Here is an 18,040-nt window from a genome sequence, read left to right as displayed (position 1 = left end):
CTGAAAGGCCGCTCAGCAAGGAAGAGGCCACTGCTCCAAAACCGCCATAAAAAAGCCAGACTACGGTTTGCAACTGCACATGGGGACAAAGATTGTAGTTTTTGGAGAAATGTCCACTGGTCTGAAGAAACAAAAATAGAACTGTTTGGCCATAATGACCATCGTTATGTTTGGAGAAAAAAGGGGGATGCTTGCAAGCTGAAGAACACCATCCCTACCGTGAAGCATGGGGGTGGCAGCATCATGTTGTGGGGGTGCTTTGCTGTAGGAGGGACTGGTGCACTTCACAAAATAGATGGCATCCTGAGGCAGGAAAATTATGTGGATATATTGAAGCAACATCTCAAGACATCAGCCAGGAAGTTAAAGCTTGGTCGCAAACGGGTCTTCCAAATGGACAATGACCCCAAGCATACTTCTAAAGTTGTGGCAAAATGGCTTAAGGACAACAAAGCCAAGGTATTGGAGTGACCTTCACAAAGTCCTGACTTCATCCTATAGAAGATTTGTGGGCAGAACTGAAAAAGCGTGTGCGAGCAGCAAGGAGGCCTACACACCTGACTCAGTTACAACAGCTCTGTCAGGAGGAATTGGCCAAAATTCACCCAACTTATTGTGGGAAGCTTGTGGAAGGCTACCCAAAATGTTTGACCCAAGTTAAACAATTTAAAGGCTATGCTACTAAAGGCTGATTGGGTGTATGTAAACTTCTGACCCACTGGGAATGTGATGAAAGAAATTAAAGCTGAAATAAATCATTCTCTATACTATTTTTCTGACATTTCACATTCTTAAAATAAAGTGGTGATCCTAACTGACCTAAAACAGGGAATTTTTACTTGGAATAAATGTCAGGAATTGTGAGAAACTAAGTTTAAATGTATTTGGTTAAGGTGTATGTAAACTTCCAACTTCAACTGTATCTGCATTCCCAGTCAGGTGAAATCCATAGGTTAGGGCCTAATGAATTTATTTAAATGTACTGATTTCCTTCTATGAACTGTAGCTCAGTAAAATCTTTGAAATTGTTGCATGTTGCGTTTATATTTTTGTTCTGTGTAATTTTGATTGAATATGGCTAGGGATACACTCAATGCACTGATAATGAAATTCTAGGCCAATACCGTTTAGCAATATTTTCTCGAATATGACGGCAGATACTGATAATAATTATAGCAAACAAACTGACATGTTTTCTCATCGTGCGATAAGGCCAACTCATGCAAAGAACAGCGTTGTAGAAGTTACACAGAAAATAAACTATGGATGAGCAACCGGCATACCATAATGCACACAGGACCATACAAACATACTGTGCACACTATTAATTATCCAGAGACATACTGTTTACATAACCCTGCTTAGTTAAAAGAGGGACAGACGGACAGACTCACTGTTTTACTTTAATATGGTTTTTAATGAATTGCCTTGTTCTGTTTGATTTGCGGAGGTCTACAGGAAAACACCTTGATATGCAGAGTGCTCAAGCCTCAATGGCAGCCAAGTGTTTTACTGTGTAATGAAATCACAGTGTAACCTCGGGCTGCATGTAGCCTTTCCCCACTGTTACCCTCTTTAGTAGCCAGCCCTGATTAGTAAACAGGTAGGCTCTCTGTTGAAAGGTCTGGCATTGAGCCAGCAAAGAGGAGAAAAGAGACGGAAGTGTTCAAGTGACAAAGGACAGTGTAAATGGTTTTGGCAAGATGGGCGACGCTTTCTATATGTGACCTCGGTTGAAGGCCGCACTGCTCGAGGAAAGGGAAGGGATAATAATAGTGTCTCCGACTGGAGGGAAGGAAAAGTGATGTCTGTATTGCAACCAAACCAGGGTACATGAAGTCTTTATTTGTCTGAAGGACAGGCGGTGATGTTAAAGGCAGGCATTTTATTTTATTTTATTAGGATCTCTTTTTGTCCTAATTTGGACTAATCTTCCAAGACTCCTTAAACATTAAAATACAATTTATAATACGATCACATTTTCACATAAAACACACTGTTACAAACAGACATAATACACTGACATATTGACCAGATAAATACTCTTAACAGTTTGAAAAGATAGATTGATTCCTTCATCTACCATAGTCCTGCACAACCTTCCGATTTATTATATTTAAATGGTTATAAAGTATTGTTTGAATTTATATGTTGAAAAGCTTCTGGTTTACTGAGAAAAATGATACAATTTCTTTATTGCTCTGAATCGAAATGTTATTTTCCCTATTTCTCTTTTCTGTCTGGAAAGCACATAGATGGTGGACAATCTATTCTTAGTATTTATTGAATGTCTGTCTCTTACCAACTGAATATTGTTCTGAATGGAGTTGGGCTGTTATAAATGGTATACATTGTGAAATAAAATAAGCATGTTTTTTTCAATTATCTTGCTGATTGATTACCAACCAAGCTCATTTTGCATGACTACAACAAAGAACCAAATATCCACCTTAAAACAATCCTTGCTGCTTTGTTCAGTGCAATCGGCAGCCTCCTAATTTCACTTGCTGATGCATTTCCCCAGACCACAGAACAGTAGTTCACCTGACTCCCAATTAGTGCTTGGGTTATTTGCTTAAGAATCTTTCCCGGTAAATATTTAGCTATCCTTCTGATCATGCGTGCAGTTTAAATATATATTTTATTACATAGATTATTTATTTGAGATGACCATGATAAGCAGTTGTCTAGCTGCACCCCTAGTAGTTTGGTTTTTGCCACTTCCTCAGTTAGTACTCCCCTGTGACGACCCTCCCACTCTGTCTGCCGTATTCTCTCTTGTTCTTGTTTCTTTATTAGGAGGCCGGTGGGCGGAGTTGGAAGGGTCGTCAGATGAAGGGGAAACACCTGGGCTCAGGTGTTTCCCAGGATAAATGGACCTCTTCCCCATTCATTGAGGAGACTCTCTCCACACAGACACCTTGTTGATTTTGGTTGTGTAGTTTTGTGGTTTTCTTGGTTATTTGCTTTAGCACCTTTCAACACTCTGCATTATTACATTCAAGTATGCAACACACTCACTTACACTACTGATTACTGATTACACATGCCATTGTTACCTTCTTAGTTGTTTTATTTAATAAATATATATTTTTGTTACCCTTTGTCTCCACGTTGTCTCCCTTTTGTTGCGAACCCTGAGCCGGTTCGTAACAAGTGGGAGCTCATCCGGGATCTTGAACTTGTGTTTGGGAGAAAACGTGGAGGTATGTTAACTTGAGGTGTTTTGTTTGTTAGTTTGAGTTTGGTGCTCAGTACTGGTTGTCTTTGGTTGTTTTGTTTGTGTGCTGCGTTGGAGAGAGTACATTGGTTAGTTTTCAGGCCTCTGCCCAGCCTGGAAACACTTGTTGTACTCGCTGTTGGAACATTGGTCTGAGGTGAGTAGAATCAGCTGTGTACCTCGGTGGGAGATTTGGTTAGGGTAGTGAAACTTACTACCTGGAGCTATAGTCTTTTTCCCCTGATAGGCTTAGCGACGTGTTTCATTTTGGAATATGTTGGGCATTGTTAATGTTTGTTATTTTTGTGTGGTGTCTGTGGACTGAGCAGTTGTCTCGGGAGCACATCCGTGGCTTGGTGGAATCTACCAGCGTGCTGGGGGGTTACTTCCTCGCCAGCGGGCTACAGTGCATAATTACCCACCGCAAATCTGCATGAAGACTAGGGTTGAGTTATTGTAGGTTTTGGGGAAGCTCCATATCTCATCTCTTTTCTGTGGTATCAGTGTGATTGGTTTTTCTCTTGTTGTGGTCTGGTGTGCTCAGAGGGGTTGAGTGAGATTTTTTTTTCTCCCGTTCCTCTCTCTCTCTGACTATGGCGTCTAATGTAGACGAGTTCATTCGCTTTCCATCAGAGGAACTGTTAGACTTATGTACTAAAGAACAGCTGTTGAAGGTTGCTGAACACTACAAAATTGAAATTAGTGATAAACGTCTAAAAAATTCCATTAGGTTAATAGTGAAGGCCAATCTGATGGAGAGTGGTATTCTTGACGTTACCACTGGGTAACGGATGAGCCCCCATCCCGGATGAGCCCCCACTTGTTACGAACCGGCTCAGGGTTCGCAACAAAAGGGAGACAACGTGGAGACAAGGTGTATCAAAAATATATATTTATTAAATAAAGCAACTAAGAAGTTAACAATGGCATGTGTAATCAGTAATCAGTAATGTAAGTGAGTGTGTTGCATACTTGAATGTAATATTGCAGAGTGTTGAAAGGTGCCAAAGCAAATAACCAAAAGAACCACAAAACTCCCCAACCAATATCAACAAGGTGTCTGTGTGGAGAGAGTCTCCTCAATGAATGGGGAAGAGGTCCATTTATCCTGGGAAACACCTGAGCCCAGGTGTTTCCCCTTCATCTGACGACCCTTCCAACTCCGCCCACCGGCCTCCTAATAAAGAAACAAGAACAAGAGAGAATACGGCAGACAGAGTGGGAGGGTCGTCACACCCCCCATACTTAATTGTTCCTGGTGAAACAGACCAACATAACCTTGGTTTTCTTGGTGTTCAAAACACGTTTGTTCCGGCATACCCAATTCCTGATATTTCCCAGATCTACTTGTAGAATTTGCTGTACCTATTGTACTGATTGTCTTGCTGTATAAATTGTAGTGTCATCTGCAAATATAGTAGCTTGAGTTTCAGATAAGGCATAAGGAAGGTCGTTGGTATATATTAAGTAAAGAAGTGGCCCAAGACAGCTGCCCTGCGGTATTCCACAGTTTAAAGCATGAGGGGAAGAAAATGACCCATTGATATAGGTGGACTGTTTCCTGTCAGTTAGATATGACTTTACCTGATTCAATGCTGCCTCCTTAAACCATAATGTAATAATTTTGTCAAAATTATTTCATGATCCACTGAATCAATTTCTGCACTAAAATAAAAGAAATAGTACACCAAAAAATCTGCCATTATCTATAGCATTGAGCCACTGGTCAGTCATGTCAACCAATGCATTGCTAGTGGAATGGTTTGTCTACTCACAATACCCTCCGATATCTTACTGAGTGATGGGAGTAGACTAATTGGTTGACTATTGGCAGGCGTAATGGGTTCTTTGCTGTCTTTCAGGATTGGACACAGTTTAGCATGCTTCCATACATTTGGAAATGTCCCCTTTTCCAGTGACCAATTAAATATGTATTTCAGTGGAGCTGCAATCTGTGGAGCAGTATAGCGAAGTAAAGAATTGTCCATAAGATCCTAACCTGTAGATTTACCACTGTCACGCTCTGACCTAAGAGAGCTGTTTTTTCTCTGTTTAGTTAGGTCAGGGTGTGATGGGGGTGGGCATTCTATGTGTTTGTTTTCTATGTTTTGACCAGGTATGGTTTCCAATCAGAGGCAGCTGTCTATCGTCTCTGATTGGAAGCCATACTTAGGCAGCCTTTTTCCCTTGGTTTGTGTGGGTAGTTGTTTTCTGTTTTGTTAGATTAACCTGTCAGAACTGTCGGCTGTCATTTTTGTTAATTTGTATTCAGTGTTCTATTTTCATTCAAATTAACGATGAGCACTCAACACGCTGCGCCTTGGTCCCCTTCATATGACGCCCGTTACAACCATTGGGTAATGACTACAATAGGTTTAACACCTCCTTTACTGACACCATTTGTAGACTAAAAGAGCCAGGGTTTTTTGCTCATAATATGATCATCAATCAATTGGACAATAGCTTGTTTGGAAGAATGGGTGTCAGCAAAATGATTGCCATTATCAGCTTGTTTTGTTATTGTTCTCCCGTCAATCTCCACTCTAGATGGGCATGATGAGATAGCCCTTTACTGTATTCCATACCTTTTTAGAATCATTTTTACAATTAAATAAAAGCATTTTTGTAAAATAACGTTTTTTTCTTACAATTTAATTTAACTGCATAATTACGTAGTGTTCTACAATTCTGTTAATCAATTTCTAGTTTAGATTTGGCTGCAAAGACTTTTGCCATATTTCTTTGTGAAAATGCCTCACCCAGTTCATCATCAATCCATGGAGATAGACGAGCCCCAACTGTACTCTTTCTTACTGGGGCATGATGGTCCATTACCTCAGTGAGCAAATCAATAAAACATTCTGTAGCGTGATCTAAATCATCCTCTAGATAAATCAGCTCCCAGGGTACAGCAGCCAAATCCTTTTGAAGTAGCTCATGATTAAATGTTTTAACATTTCTCTTGACCACAATCCTCAGGGGTTTCTTTGGAACCTTGGTGTTTATGGTTACGGTCACAATATTATGGTCTGTCCAGCCCACTGGCATTGATCTGGCTTTTAAGCATTACAAAGGTATATTACAGAAGATCAGATCAATGCACGTGTCTGAACGGTGACCTAACTTAGTTGATGATCTACTATTTGTTTCAAACCACCGCTCTCTGCATGCCTCATTCATTTAGTTATATATGGAATTATTATGATCCTTTCAATTTATATTAAAATCACCCAAGATAAGTACATCTCTGTTACTATCTTTGGCCTGGTCAAAACCAGTGTATAAGTCATCCAGATAGGACACCTTAGACTAGAGCTTGGAGATCAATACACACATCCTACCAATATGGGTACCTGGTAAGGCAGATGTACTTGAGCCCATAGTGCCCCTATTTGACATACATTAAGGTCATCCCTCCTCTTAAAAGGTATATGATTCTGAATGTACAGTGCTACACCCCCACTATTCCTGTCCCTTCTAAGTAGATTATATCCATGAATGTTCATTTGCCCATCATTTACAGATGTATCCAAATGCGTTTCGGTCAAAGCCAAAATATGAATATTATTTATGTTGACCAAGTTAAAAGCCCCATGTATTTTGTTAGGAAGGCTACATACATTAACCTGAGCTATATGCAGCCCTTTTCTTGTCAAGTGAAGATTTGTTATAGTTGAAGTTGTCATGATACACTACAACACACAAACTCAGATTTGAACATTGGATTACAATATCCAGGGAGTTACCCTGGTGTCCCAATACAATTGGCCGTTGATGTAAAGTGTATCCATCACCAAGGAGACTCGTTGGTTCAGGCAACGCTTTTCTTTCATGCTGGGCTTTTTTTCTCCTTTCATTGATCTCCGTGGGGAAAAAATAATTAATTCCAAAATCAGTGTTCCTGAGTTCACTGCCCCTGCTCTTTGCCATTACCTTTTGCTTTAAATGTTCAAAACATGCAATAATAGCCCGTGGCCTATTCCCAGAGGCCTTACCCATTCTATGGACTCTGGAGAATGTGGCATTACACACGACATCTGTGAGCAGTTTCAGTTGAGTTAACAGTGTCGGACAGTGTCCTCACAGCTTCTGCTGTTGTCATTCTCCGGTATCCCTGAAAATATGAGATTGTCTCGCATTGATCGACACTGTACATCCAGCAAGGTTTCTTTAAGCTGTTTGTTCTCCCTTTGGACCACCTCCACCTTGCCATGAATATAGTCTATAGTACCTTTCAGCTCCGTGTTCTCATCAATCTGACATTGGCTGATTTCTAGCCTGGCACATAATGCATTCATGTCCTCTCGTAGTATATCCAAGATATCAAGTTTGGCAAGCCTTTCATTGATGGATTTTTAAAAAGTCAACATCCATATCAATAAACCTCTCTTCACTCTCCACGCTTGGGGATGGTTTGATGCCATCATTGATACCGCTTGGCCAACTTGGCTTTGGTTTGTTTTGTTGATTGGGTTTGTTGTCCTTAACAGTGCTTGAATCCTCCAAAACCTGCGACATGTTTCTTTGAGCTCGTAAGTATCTCTCGTCAATCATACACTGGATGATTCAATGGATTCTGAATAATCCAGCGTGTTTGCAGGCAGAGTAAAACAATAATTAACAAAACGACGGATATATCTTTCCGGACAAATACATTCCAAAACAAAAAATAAAATCAAACGATTGTGTACTCACTCCTGCCTGTTATATTGAAATATTTGCCGCAAACAATTAACCGAATCTGCCACCAATTTCACCTTCGTGTGTCAGCTTGATTTGGCCAGAGGGAATCAGAATGATATTAGCCAACTAGACAGCTGTTTCAGGAAATCTCTTTGTGGTAGCTATTCTGTCGGATCTTGAGCATAATACGTGTTCTCAGGCCTTTGCTCTAAGGGCTAGGTGGACCATACATCTTCTTTCTCTGCATCAACAATTCACATTCTTTGTACCTCACCCACGTATGACATAATAAAACCAAGTACATTACGTAATTCCTGTGTTCAACATTGTTTACATAAGAGGCTAGAGATTTATTTTCTATAGATGGAAAAGAGATTTCATTTTTCTTTTTAAAGGCAGCAAAAAATGTCAACGTGAACACCAGCGAGAATCAAAGGCGGTTTGAGTCAGACAATGTTCTCCCCACAGTTATTTATTCTGAAGACAATGTGCCGTCTTTTCACTGAGCATTACACTGAACAACTTCACCATATCCTCCCTCCTCCTCATCTTTCACCTTACCTACTCTCACGTCTAAGCAGCAGCAGTCTCGGTTAGAAAGCTATTTCAAACCATCTTAAAAACAAACTTCTGATGAGCTGTGTGGGTTGGCCACTGGGTGGTCTGACAACAATCTATTCTACTAAACGCTGCCAGCTCTCCCGCCTCGCCTCACGTCCATCACGAGCACGTCTCCTCCTCTCCTCCTCTGCTCCTCTGTTCTTTTTTCCTTCCCTCCCGCCGCTTCTCGCTTTCCATAATTAGTTACTTCGTTCAATTAATTAAGACGGAAGCAAGATTGGCGGCAGCAGACAATTCTCTTTCTCCCTCGCTCCCTTTTAAGGTTTATATTGTCAAAGAGACAGCAGGGTTAGGATGGGGGAGGAGGGAGGGTGCATGGTCAATTTGACAAAGATGTATTAGGAAACGCCAGTATTCGGGGATACAGAGTCTGCGTCTGTTTGAGGGAGATGTAAGGGATGTGTTTTTCAATGAGAGAGAGAGAGAGAGAAAGACAGAGAGAGAGTCAAAACAGCAGGTCCGGGACAAAGTAGCACGACCGGTTAATCAGGTCAGGGATCCACAGCTGCAGGCAGAGAGAGAGAGAGAGAGATCAGCAGTCACGCCGAATCAAGAAGCGCCTGGGATGCTTTCAGACCAGGCAGAAGCATCGACACTGTGGTTAATCAAGAGATGCTGTTGTAAGAGTCTGATGCACTGTAGGTCTGATTTTATCTATGTGTTTACCGTGGAGCTGTAAAACAGATGGTAGCCTAGGATGACTCAGTCTAATGTCTGGCCGGGACAACTGTCGGAGATGAGATGTGACTGTAATATATAGCGAGACCGCATTCAATGGAGCTCATTCCATTGAGTCACTGCCCAATGTCAAGCCAAGACTAAAGCATTTTTCTTAAAGGTGATGCTGTTCAAGGATGGAGTACTTGGTTTATCTGGTGATTGTACATGGGTGGCACAGTATAAGACAACTAGAAATACAGTTATGAAAATAAAAGAGTAGACCTATGGAAAAGAGACCATATTTTGCTAATATTTTAATCTTCATATGACCAGCAAATTGATTAAATAGTAAAACGCTCCCACTTTTCGCTTCCAGGCTCCATGTCTCTCACTTCTACACTTTTGCTCCTGAGTGGCGCAGCGATCTAAGGCACTGCATCTCAATGCAAGAGGCGTCACTACAGTCCCTGGTTTGATTCCAGGCTGTATCACATCCAGCCGTGATTGGGAGTCCCATAGGGCGGCGCACAATTGGCCCAGCATTGTTCGGGTTTGGCCGGGTTAGGCTGTCATTGTAAATAACAATTTGTTCTTAACTGACTTGCCTAGTTAAATCACTCCTTTTCTCCCTCCACTCACCCACTTTCTTTTCCATTAACCCTCCCTCTCTGAAGTAATTCTGTATCTCCCACTCCCACTCTGTAAGTGGGTGTGGGGTTTCTGCCCCCTCTCCCTCTGACCTTGAGGTGATCTGCCAGCTCCTTTCTCAAGCCCCAGGCTCTGTATGTATGTGTGTGTACTGTCTTACAGAGTGGGTATGAGAGTGCCTGTGTGAAGAGAAGGTCTGACCTCTCAGAGCACTGGAGAAGTGCCCTTTATAGCTGTCTGACTGTGTGTGCGTGTGTTGGGGGGGTAGTTAGGAGAGAAAAATGTCTGACCTTATTGCCTGGACTGGGTTTGTTCTCGATCTGCTTCAGTACCTTAGGTGGAATCCCTCCCAGCAATATGAGTACGTTTTTTTTCTTTTCTCTCTCTCTCTTTTCCTCTGTGCTGCACCTCCATCCTTATCTAAATTGTGGTCGTAGCCCTAATTTTATTTAGAAAATGTGCTACTGCTGCTATGGGCATTGCGTCAGCTCATTTGATCCCTCACTTTGTAGTAGTACTTACTCTAATATGCCTAAGTGCTATTACCACAGTTTTATATATCTGTACAAAGGCTATGTTGGTGAGATGGTATAACTAAATGTTGCAGTCATGGCTTATAGTCAAGGCCTCCACATATTGATACAATATTATTCATTCCTCGCTTCTGGGGATAATAAGAAAAGGGAGAGAGTGAGGCATGACATGCAAGTCTCTTTGGCAGCAGAGGTCAGATATGAAGGGCACGCGGGTAAGGCTCAGCATTAAGTGAAGCTCTCGCTCCTATGGGGAGATGTAAGGGGCACAAATAAGTCCAATAAAAAAAGCAGGCCTCCGTACCCCAGGGAGTCACGGTTGCATGTTCACTTGTCAGAAAAACACAGCTGAAGCTGAAATGATTGCTCCCTCGCGCTCTTTCCCTGCCTCTGTGTCTCTCGAATAGATTTCACCTGTACCCACTTCTTTTATTTATTCATCCTTTCAGAGAAGATACAGTATGGCTTTCACTTATTCATCCTTTCAGAGAAGATACAGTATGGCTTTCACTTATTCATCCTTTCAGAGAAGATACAGTATGGCTTTCACTTATTCATCCTTTCAGAGAAGATACAGTATGGCTTTCACTTATTCATCCTTTCAGAGAAGATACAGTATGGCTTTCACTTATTCATCCTTTCAGAGAAGATACAGTATGGCTTTCACTTATTCATCCTTTCAGAGAAGATACAGTATGGCTTTCACTTATTCATCCTTTCAGAGAAGATACAGTATGGCTTTCACTTATTCATCCACGTGGATCATTTATGTTGTAGGGCCTGCATATGATTACGGAAGTGAATGTATTGCAAGTGCAATGACAAATATAGTTTTTTTTTGTGTGTGTGTGTGTGTGTGTGTGTGTGTGTGTGTGTGTGTGTGTGTGTGTGTGTGTGTGTGTGTGTGTGTGTGTGTGTGTGTGTGTGTGTGTGTGTGTGTGTGTGTGTGTGTTATACAGAATACATACACACACTACCGTTCAAAAGTTTGTGGTCACTTTGAAATGTCCTTGTATTTGAAAGAAAAGCTATTTTTTTGTCCATTAAAATAACATCAAAATGATCAGAAATACAGTTTAGACATTGTTAATGTTGTAAATGACTATTGTAGCTGGAAATTGTCGATTTTTTATGGAATATCTACATAGGCGTACAGAGGCCCATTATCAGCAACCATCGCTCCTGTGTTCCAATGGCACATTGTGTTAGATAATCCAAGTTTATAATTTTAAAAGGCTGATTGATCATTAGAAAACCCAGAGTTGCAAAGAAAAAGCCATATCTTAGACTGGCCAATAAAAATAAAAGATTAAGATGGTCAAAGAACACAGACACTGGACAGAGGAACTCTGCCTAGAAGGCCAGCATCCCGGAGTCGCCTCTTCACTGTTGGCGTTGAGACTGGTGTTTTGCGGGTATTATTTAATGAAGCTGCCAGTTGAGGACTTGTGAGGCGTCTGTTTCTCAAAGTAGACACTCTAATGTACTTGTCCTCTTGCTTGGTTGTGCACCGGGGCCTCCCACCCCTCTTTCTATTCTGGTTAGAGCCAATTTGCGCTGTTCTGTGAAGGGAGTAGTACACAGCGTTGTACGAGATATTCCGTTTCTTGGCAATTTCTCACATGGAATAACCTTCATTTCTCAGAACAAGAATAGACTGACGAGTTTCAGAAGAAAGTTCTTTGTTTCTGGCCATTTTGAGCCTGTAATTGAACCCACAAATGCTGATGCTTCAGATACTCAACTAGTCTAAAGAAGGCCAGTTGTATTGCTTCTTTTATCAGAACAACAGTTTTCAGCTGTGCTAACATAATTGCAAAAGGGTTTTCTAATGATTAATTAGCCTTTTAAAATGATAAACTTGGATTAGCTAACACAACGTGCCATTGGAACACAGGAGTGATGGTTGCTGATAATGGGCCTCTGTTCGCCTATGTTGATATTCCATAAAAAATAAGCCGTTTCCAGCTACAATAGTCATTTACAATATTAACAATGTCTACATTGATCAATTTTATGTTATTTTAATGGACAAAAAAATTGCTTTTCTTTAAAAAACAAGGACATTTCTAAGTGATGCCAAACTTTTGAACAGTTGTGTGTGTGTGTGTGTGTGTGTGTGTGTGTGTGTGTGTGTGTGTGTGTGTGTGTGTGTGTGTGTGTGTGTGTGTTCCGGTATAAGGTGTGTAATATTACTGTGGTCAGCAAGTTCAGTGATTACAGAGTATTGAATATAGCCATTGAGATGAAGAATTAGTTCTCGTTGCGGATGCTGCGAATGATTCGGTGTGAAAGCCGGTCTGAATGGGAAGCTTTCATTTCTCCTGCAGCCAAAAGTCACCAAGTTTTCTCCCCCTCCTCCTCTCCACGGAGCTCTGATTTAGCACCATGGACAGCGCCCTTCCTCTCTACGTGTCAAGACTTAACTTGACACCAGCGAGCAGAAATTGAACATTTGTATAGTCATGCCTTGAACTCAATGGGGAAATCAAATTAAATGTGCATGCGTGTATGTCAAGTTAGGATTTGGCTGAGTGGAGTGGATGTCTGCTTTAAGTCCATGGACAGTACTCCATATTCTCCGTAGTAGTGGTGCTTGATATCAGTAGTACGGACAGCCACACTCATCATAGTGCTTGATATCAGCACCACGGACAGCGACAATATTCTCTGTATTGCACTTTATCAGCACCATGGACAACCCCTCTTTTTGACCCTGGGAATCTGATTCATTGCAAGTCATTGTCTCTGTCTCGTACTGTGCTGATGCTCCAGCGAGAGAGCCCTAAGGGCTGGTCTAGGATCAGCCTTCGCTTTCCTTGTCGCTTCTCAAATGGTGTTGCTGTAGCATTGATGGATCTCCTTCCTCCAGTGGAGTTAGCACCTGAGTCAGGTTTATCCTGACAGCCCAGTCAAACTGTTCTAAACCCTCTGGCAAGTGCCAAGTGGAGCCAATGCCGATAGACAGTCTGTCAGGTTGCTGGATGAAGTGCTGTATGGCACAGTGTCAAGTTGTGTGTGCGGGCTTTAACCCATGCAGAGATTGCTCTGTGTTATCCTAAAGTACTACAGTACCTGATCTTTATACCTGTTATCACCTGGGGCATACATGACTTCAAATGGATATTAAAGGCCCATTGCAGTCAAAAACGTGATTTTTCTTTGTTTTATACAATGAGTGTACAAAACATTAAGAACATCTTCTTAATATTGAGTTGCACCCCCTTTTGCCCTCAGAACAGCCTCAATTCATCGGGCATGGTGTCGAAAATATTCCACTGGGATGCTGGCCCATGTTGACTCCAATGCTTCCCACAGTTGTGTCAAGTTGGCTGGATGTCCTTTGGGTGGTGGACCATTCTTGATACACACGGGAAACATTTGAGCTTGAAAAACAGCAGCGTTGCAGTTCTTGACACACTCAAACCTGTGCGCCTGGCACCTACTACCATACCCCGTTCAAAGGCACTTTGTCTTGCTCGTTCACCCTCTGAATGGCAGACGTACACAATCCATGTCTCAGTTGTCTCAAGGCTTAAAAATCCTTCTTTAACCTGTCTCCTCGCCTTCATCTACAATGATTAAGGTGGATTTAACAGGTGACATCCATAAGGGATCATAGCTTTCAGTCTATGTCATGGAAGGAGCATGTGTTCCTAAAGTTTTTATATATATATATTTCCACACTATGAGGTTGGAATAATACTGTGAAATTGTGAAAATGATGATAACGCCCTTCTAGTGTAAGAGCTGTTTGAAAAGGCCACCTGAAATTTCAGCCTGTTTTGGTGGGATGGAGTTTTGGCCTTCCATGGTGACATCACCATGCGGTAAATTAGTTAAAAGACCATTTAAGAAAGAGGGTTCCAAACCTCTCTGCCTGTAACAGCAAATGTTAAGTTTTCCTCTCCCCACTCAGACCACTCCCAGACAGTACTAGCTAAATTCTTGTTTGAGAAATTTCTCTTGGCCAAGAAGCTATTTTTATTTCATTTTGACCATTTTTAATTGAAAACAATCACAGTAATGTACTTAACTGTTACCCCAAAATGTTTGATATCTTTTTGTGTCATTACTGTGGAAGAAATCAACCAAGATAAAAATGATTATTTTAGTCACACACACACCTAGGTAATAGGATTATATTAAAGTCATCCTCACTGATAATCCCCACCATACACACACAAACACACACAAACACACACACACACACACACACACACACACACACACACACACACACACACACACACACACACACACACACACACACACACACACACACACACACACATATACACACACACACACACACTATCTCTCCCACATTCTAAATGAACAAGGCAGTGTTTTAGGATGTCTGACAGGGTAATGTACAAACAGCCGTGGGCATAATCACATTTCTGTGGAGAGCGGAGGGGCGGGAAGCTAGGCTGCAAAATCCTCCCGCCGTTTATTCTGCCTCTCCCTGCTATGATCTCACTAGTGAGGTTCAGCTTCTCCCGAGTGAACCCAGCCGGGTCCACATGCATAATTTAGACTAACATCTGCTTAGATAGGACTGACTAGAAGTGCATCTTAAACAGTGAGATGTGCATACACATGGTATTTTGTTGGGCACAAAAGGCTTTGGTGAACATCCTGTACTGTCGCTCTCATCGAGGGTCTTGTTTTGTGAGGAGTGATGTATTTTCCTGTTCCTGTCTCTCTTGTGTACTGGGTTCCTGTCTCTCTTGTGTTGCCATTTCAGAACGACCTTGCAGCTCAAACAGGTCTTGAGCATCTTTGGCATGCAATAAAAAGGGATGAATTGTACAGAAGGCAGAAGTTGTGAAGGAGACCTTGTAAAAGCCTTGCTGATATAGAGATAGCGATTTGAATAGCCTATACACTCGGTGTTTGTGATCACAGGACATCTGATAAAGCGAGTCGGATAAGTTGAAACCTTCAAGGGTGACGGTCTCATACGCACATGAGAAAGTACATAGACAATAGGACACCAAAGGGAGGGAAATAGTTGATGTCATATAATACTTGTGGATAATGAGAAATAGAAAAAAACTGATGTCCTTTCCTTCAACTATCTATTTTCTACCCGAGCAATGGATGGTTGTAAATGAAAGAGCATTCGCTCTACAGCATCCTTACCTTGTTGGGTTCTCTCCTCTCCCAAGGAAGCCCATTCTGTAAATGAGTAATGAAGGACACTCTGTATTCTCTCCCTCCCCCTTACACCTGGGCTCGTACTGGTACCAAGGTTGTTATGGCTATCTTCAGAGCACTTTAGAAAAGAGCTTCAAGCAGGAAAGTTTCAAGGAGGATGTTGGACATTTTCGCATATAGACTACTATATTATTTGAAATGGTAAGTTACCTGGAATTGTTCAATTAAAGGTATTTGAATCTCCCCAGGACCGAAGATGACAAACCTTGCTCTGTATTGCATCAAATCAGTTCTCATTGTACACCATATGTTAAACATTTCATTTACGCACTAAATAATGATGTCTGACGCTATTTTTGCATCCCCTTACTGAAAAGGGTTCTTCAAAAACCTGACTTTTTCTTGTAATTTACACTGAACTGAAGTGTTAAATTGGATTAGATGCCGGAACGGTTTTTCAGCGACAGGATTGGTACTGACATGAGTTGCCGGTACTTTAGGTGTTTGACTGTTTTAGGGAGGGGAGGAAAGAGTGGATAAAAAAAAGAAAAGCTGAGTAAAGAACTGCTTTTTATTTGTATTTTTTTTACAGACATAAACATGGCAGGGGAGCCCAAACCGTACCGGCCCAAGCCAGGCTCCAAACGGCCGCTGTCGGCTGTTTACAGGTAAACCCGTAAAGATCTCTCTCACTCTGTCTGTCCCTCACTCATTTCTCCCTCTCAGCTATGGAGAGATGAGGAACCTGTCTAAAGTGTGTGTCTGAGGCTTTCTCCTGCTGTAACAACTTGTAAAGGAGTTGGATTAGTGTGTGGTGTCAGGTGAAGGCTAAGGAGTGATGCAAATTCTGATTATGTCTAGGAGTTGGCGAATCAGCAAGAAACTATAGAAAACTGGGGTTAGCAGCTACATTAGGCTAAAGATACTCTGGCTTTGCATAGGAACTCTGGAATCATTATTTTGTTAAAGGTCAGTGTTCTGTGTTGGTTTAACTCTAGGATTGTGAGGAAAAAAATCTATGAAATCGATATGGTTTTAAATCATTAACAATATGGGATTTAGTTTGGTCATGTTTCTCAAGAGCACAAAAAATAAGGAACCATGAAAACTTCTGGTAAAAATGTAAATTCTAATTTCCCAATTTACTTTACTTCCCAGGTACTAATTATTCGACTCTTGACATGAAACAGATCCAACATAAGAGGCATTTCATGCAGAAAATGTTGAATATGAAGGCTTTATTACACATGGCCTAATTTTTCTCACATACACGTCTCATGATCATCAAAGCTATATTTTTTTGTCAATGTATAATACACTCAGTGGTCAGTTTGTTAGTTACACCTCCACATTCACGAAAATGGTTCGCTCCTACAGACAGTGAGTCACGTGGCCGTGGCTTGCTACATAAATCATGCAGACAGCATTGAGGCATTCAGTTACGGTTCGATTGAACATTAGAATTGGCAAAAGAAGTGACCTAAGCAACTTTGAGTGTGGTATGATCGTTGGTCCCAGGCGCGCCGGTCCCAGTATCTCAGAAACATCCCGTCTCCTGGGCTTTTCACCCACGACAGTGTCTAGGGTTTACCGAGAATGGAGCGAAAAACAAAAAAACATCCAGTCAGCGGCAGTCCTGTGGGTGAAAATAGCCCATTGATGAGAGGTCGAAGGAGAATGGCAAGAATCGTGCCATGTTAACAGGCGGGTCACAAACAGGCAAATAATGGCGCAGTACAACATTGGTGTGCAGGACACCATCTCGGAGCACACAACTTGTCGATCCTTGTCACAGATTTGCTATTGCAGCAGACGACCACACTGGGTTCCACTCCTATCAGCTAAAAACAAGAAGAGGCTCCAGCGGTCACTAACACTGGGCAATTGAGGAGTGGAAAAACATTGCCTGGTGCGACGAATCCCAGTTCCTGTTGCGTCATGCTGATGGCGGAGTCAGGATTTAACTTAACTTTATGTAAGCAGCATGAGTCCATAGCCCCATCCTGCTTGGTGTCAACAGTTCAGGCTGGTGGTGGTGATGTAAAGGTGTGGAGAATGTTTTCCTGGCACACGTTAGGTCCCTTGATATCAATTGAGCAATGTTTCCACGCCCGAAGAATTCAGGATGTTCTGGAGGCAAAGAGAGTTCTGGCCCGGTACTAGATGGTTGTACCTAATAAACTGCCCACTGAGTGTATAACCGATGTGCAGCCATATTGGTCTATTTACTTTGACTAATGGTTAACAGACTGTTGTATAGTGGTCCCTTGACACCCTGTCAACCCAGAGTTGTCCCATTCATTGGCTTGTTCCATTAGGCCTCTTTGTTTTCTTATTTATGAATTTGCACATTGTTTTTTATGTTACAAATTCATTAAACATTAATTTGCATTTTAATACCACAGCTCAAAACAGCCGTGATGTAACATGGTAATTAGAGAGCCAAAACCAACACTAGGCTGCTCTAAATGGAAATGACATTTGCATGAATCTTAATTAAAAATTATCCCTG

The 18,040-nt window shown here is 41.6% G+C and overlaps 1 protein-coding gene across 3 annotated transcripts in view; it reads left to right on the top strand.

Moving 5' to 3' along the window:
- The window catches only part of ralyl (RALY RNA binding protein like), a 156,902-nt gene that overhangs the window by 112,926 nt on the left and 25,936 nt on the right, over window positions 1-18,040 (top strand). For all 3 annotated transcript variants that reach the window (XM_029755863.1, XM_029755864.1, XM_029755862.1), the window contains exon 3: window positions 16,121-16,196. In XM_029755863.1, the coding sequence (XP_029611723.1) occupies window positions 16,121-16,196 (76 nt within the window). The remainder of the gene's footprint in view (window positions 1-16,120; window positions 16,197-18,040) is intronic.

Source organism: Salmo trutta, chromosome 6 (assembly GCF_901001165.1).
Source record: "Salmo trutta chromosome 6, fSalTru1.1, whole genome shotgun sequence".
Lineage (NCBI taxonomy): Eukaryota > Metazoa > Chordata > Actinopteri > Salmoniformes > Salmonidae > Salmo > Salmo trutta.
Note: the sequence above shows the minus strand (reverse complement) of the source record. Positions and strands in the feature narration are given on the sequence as shown.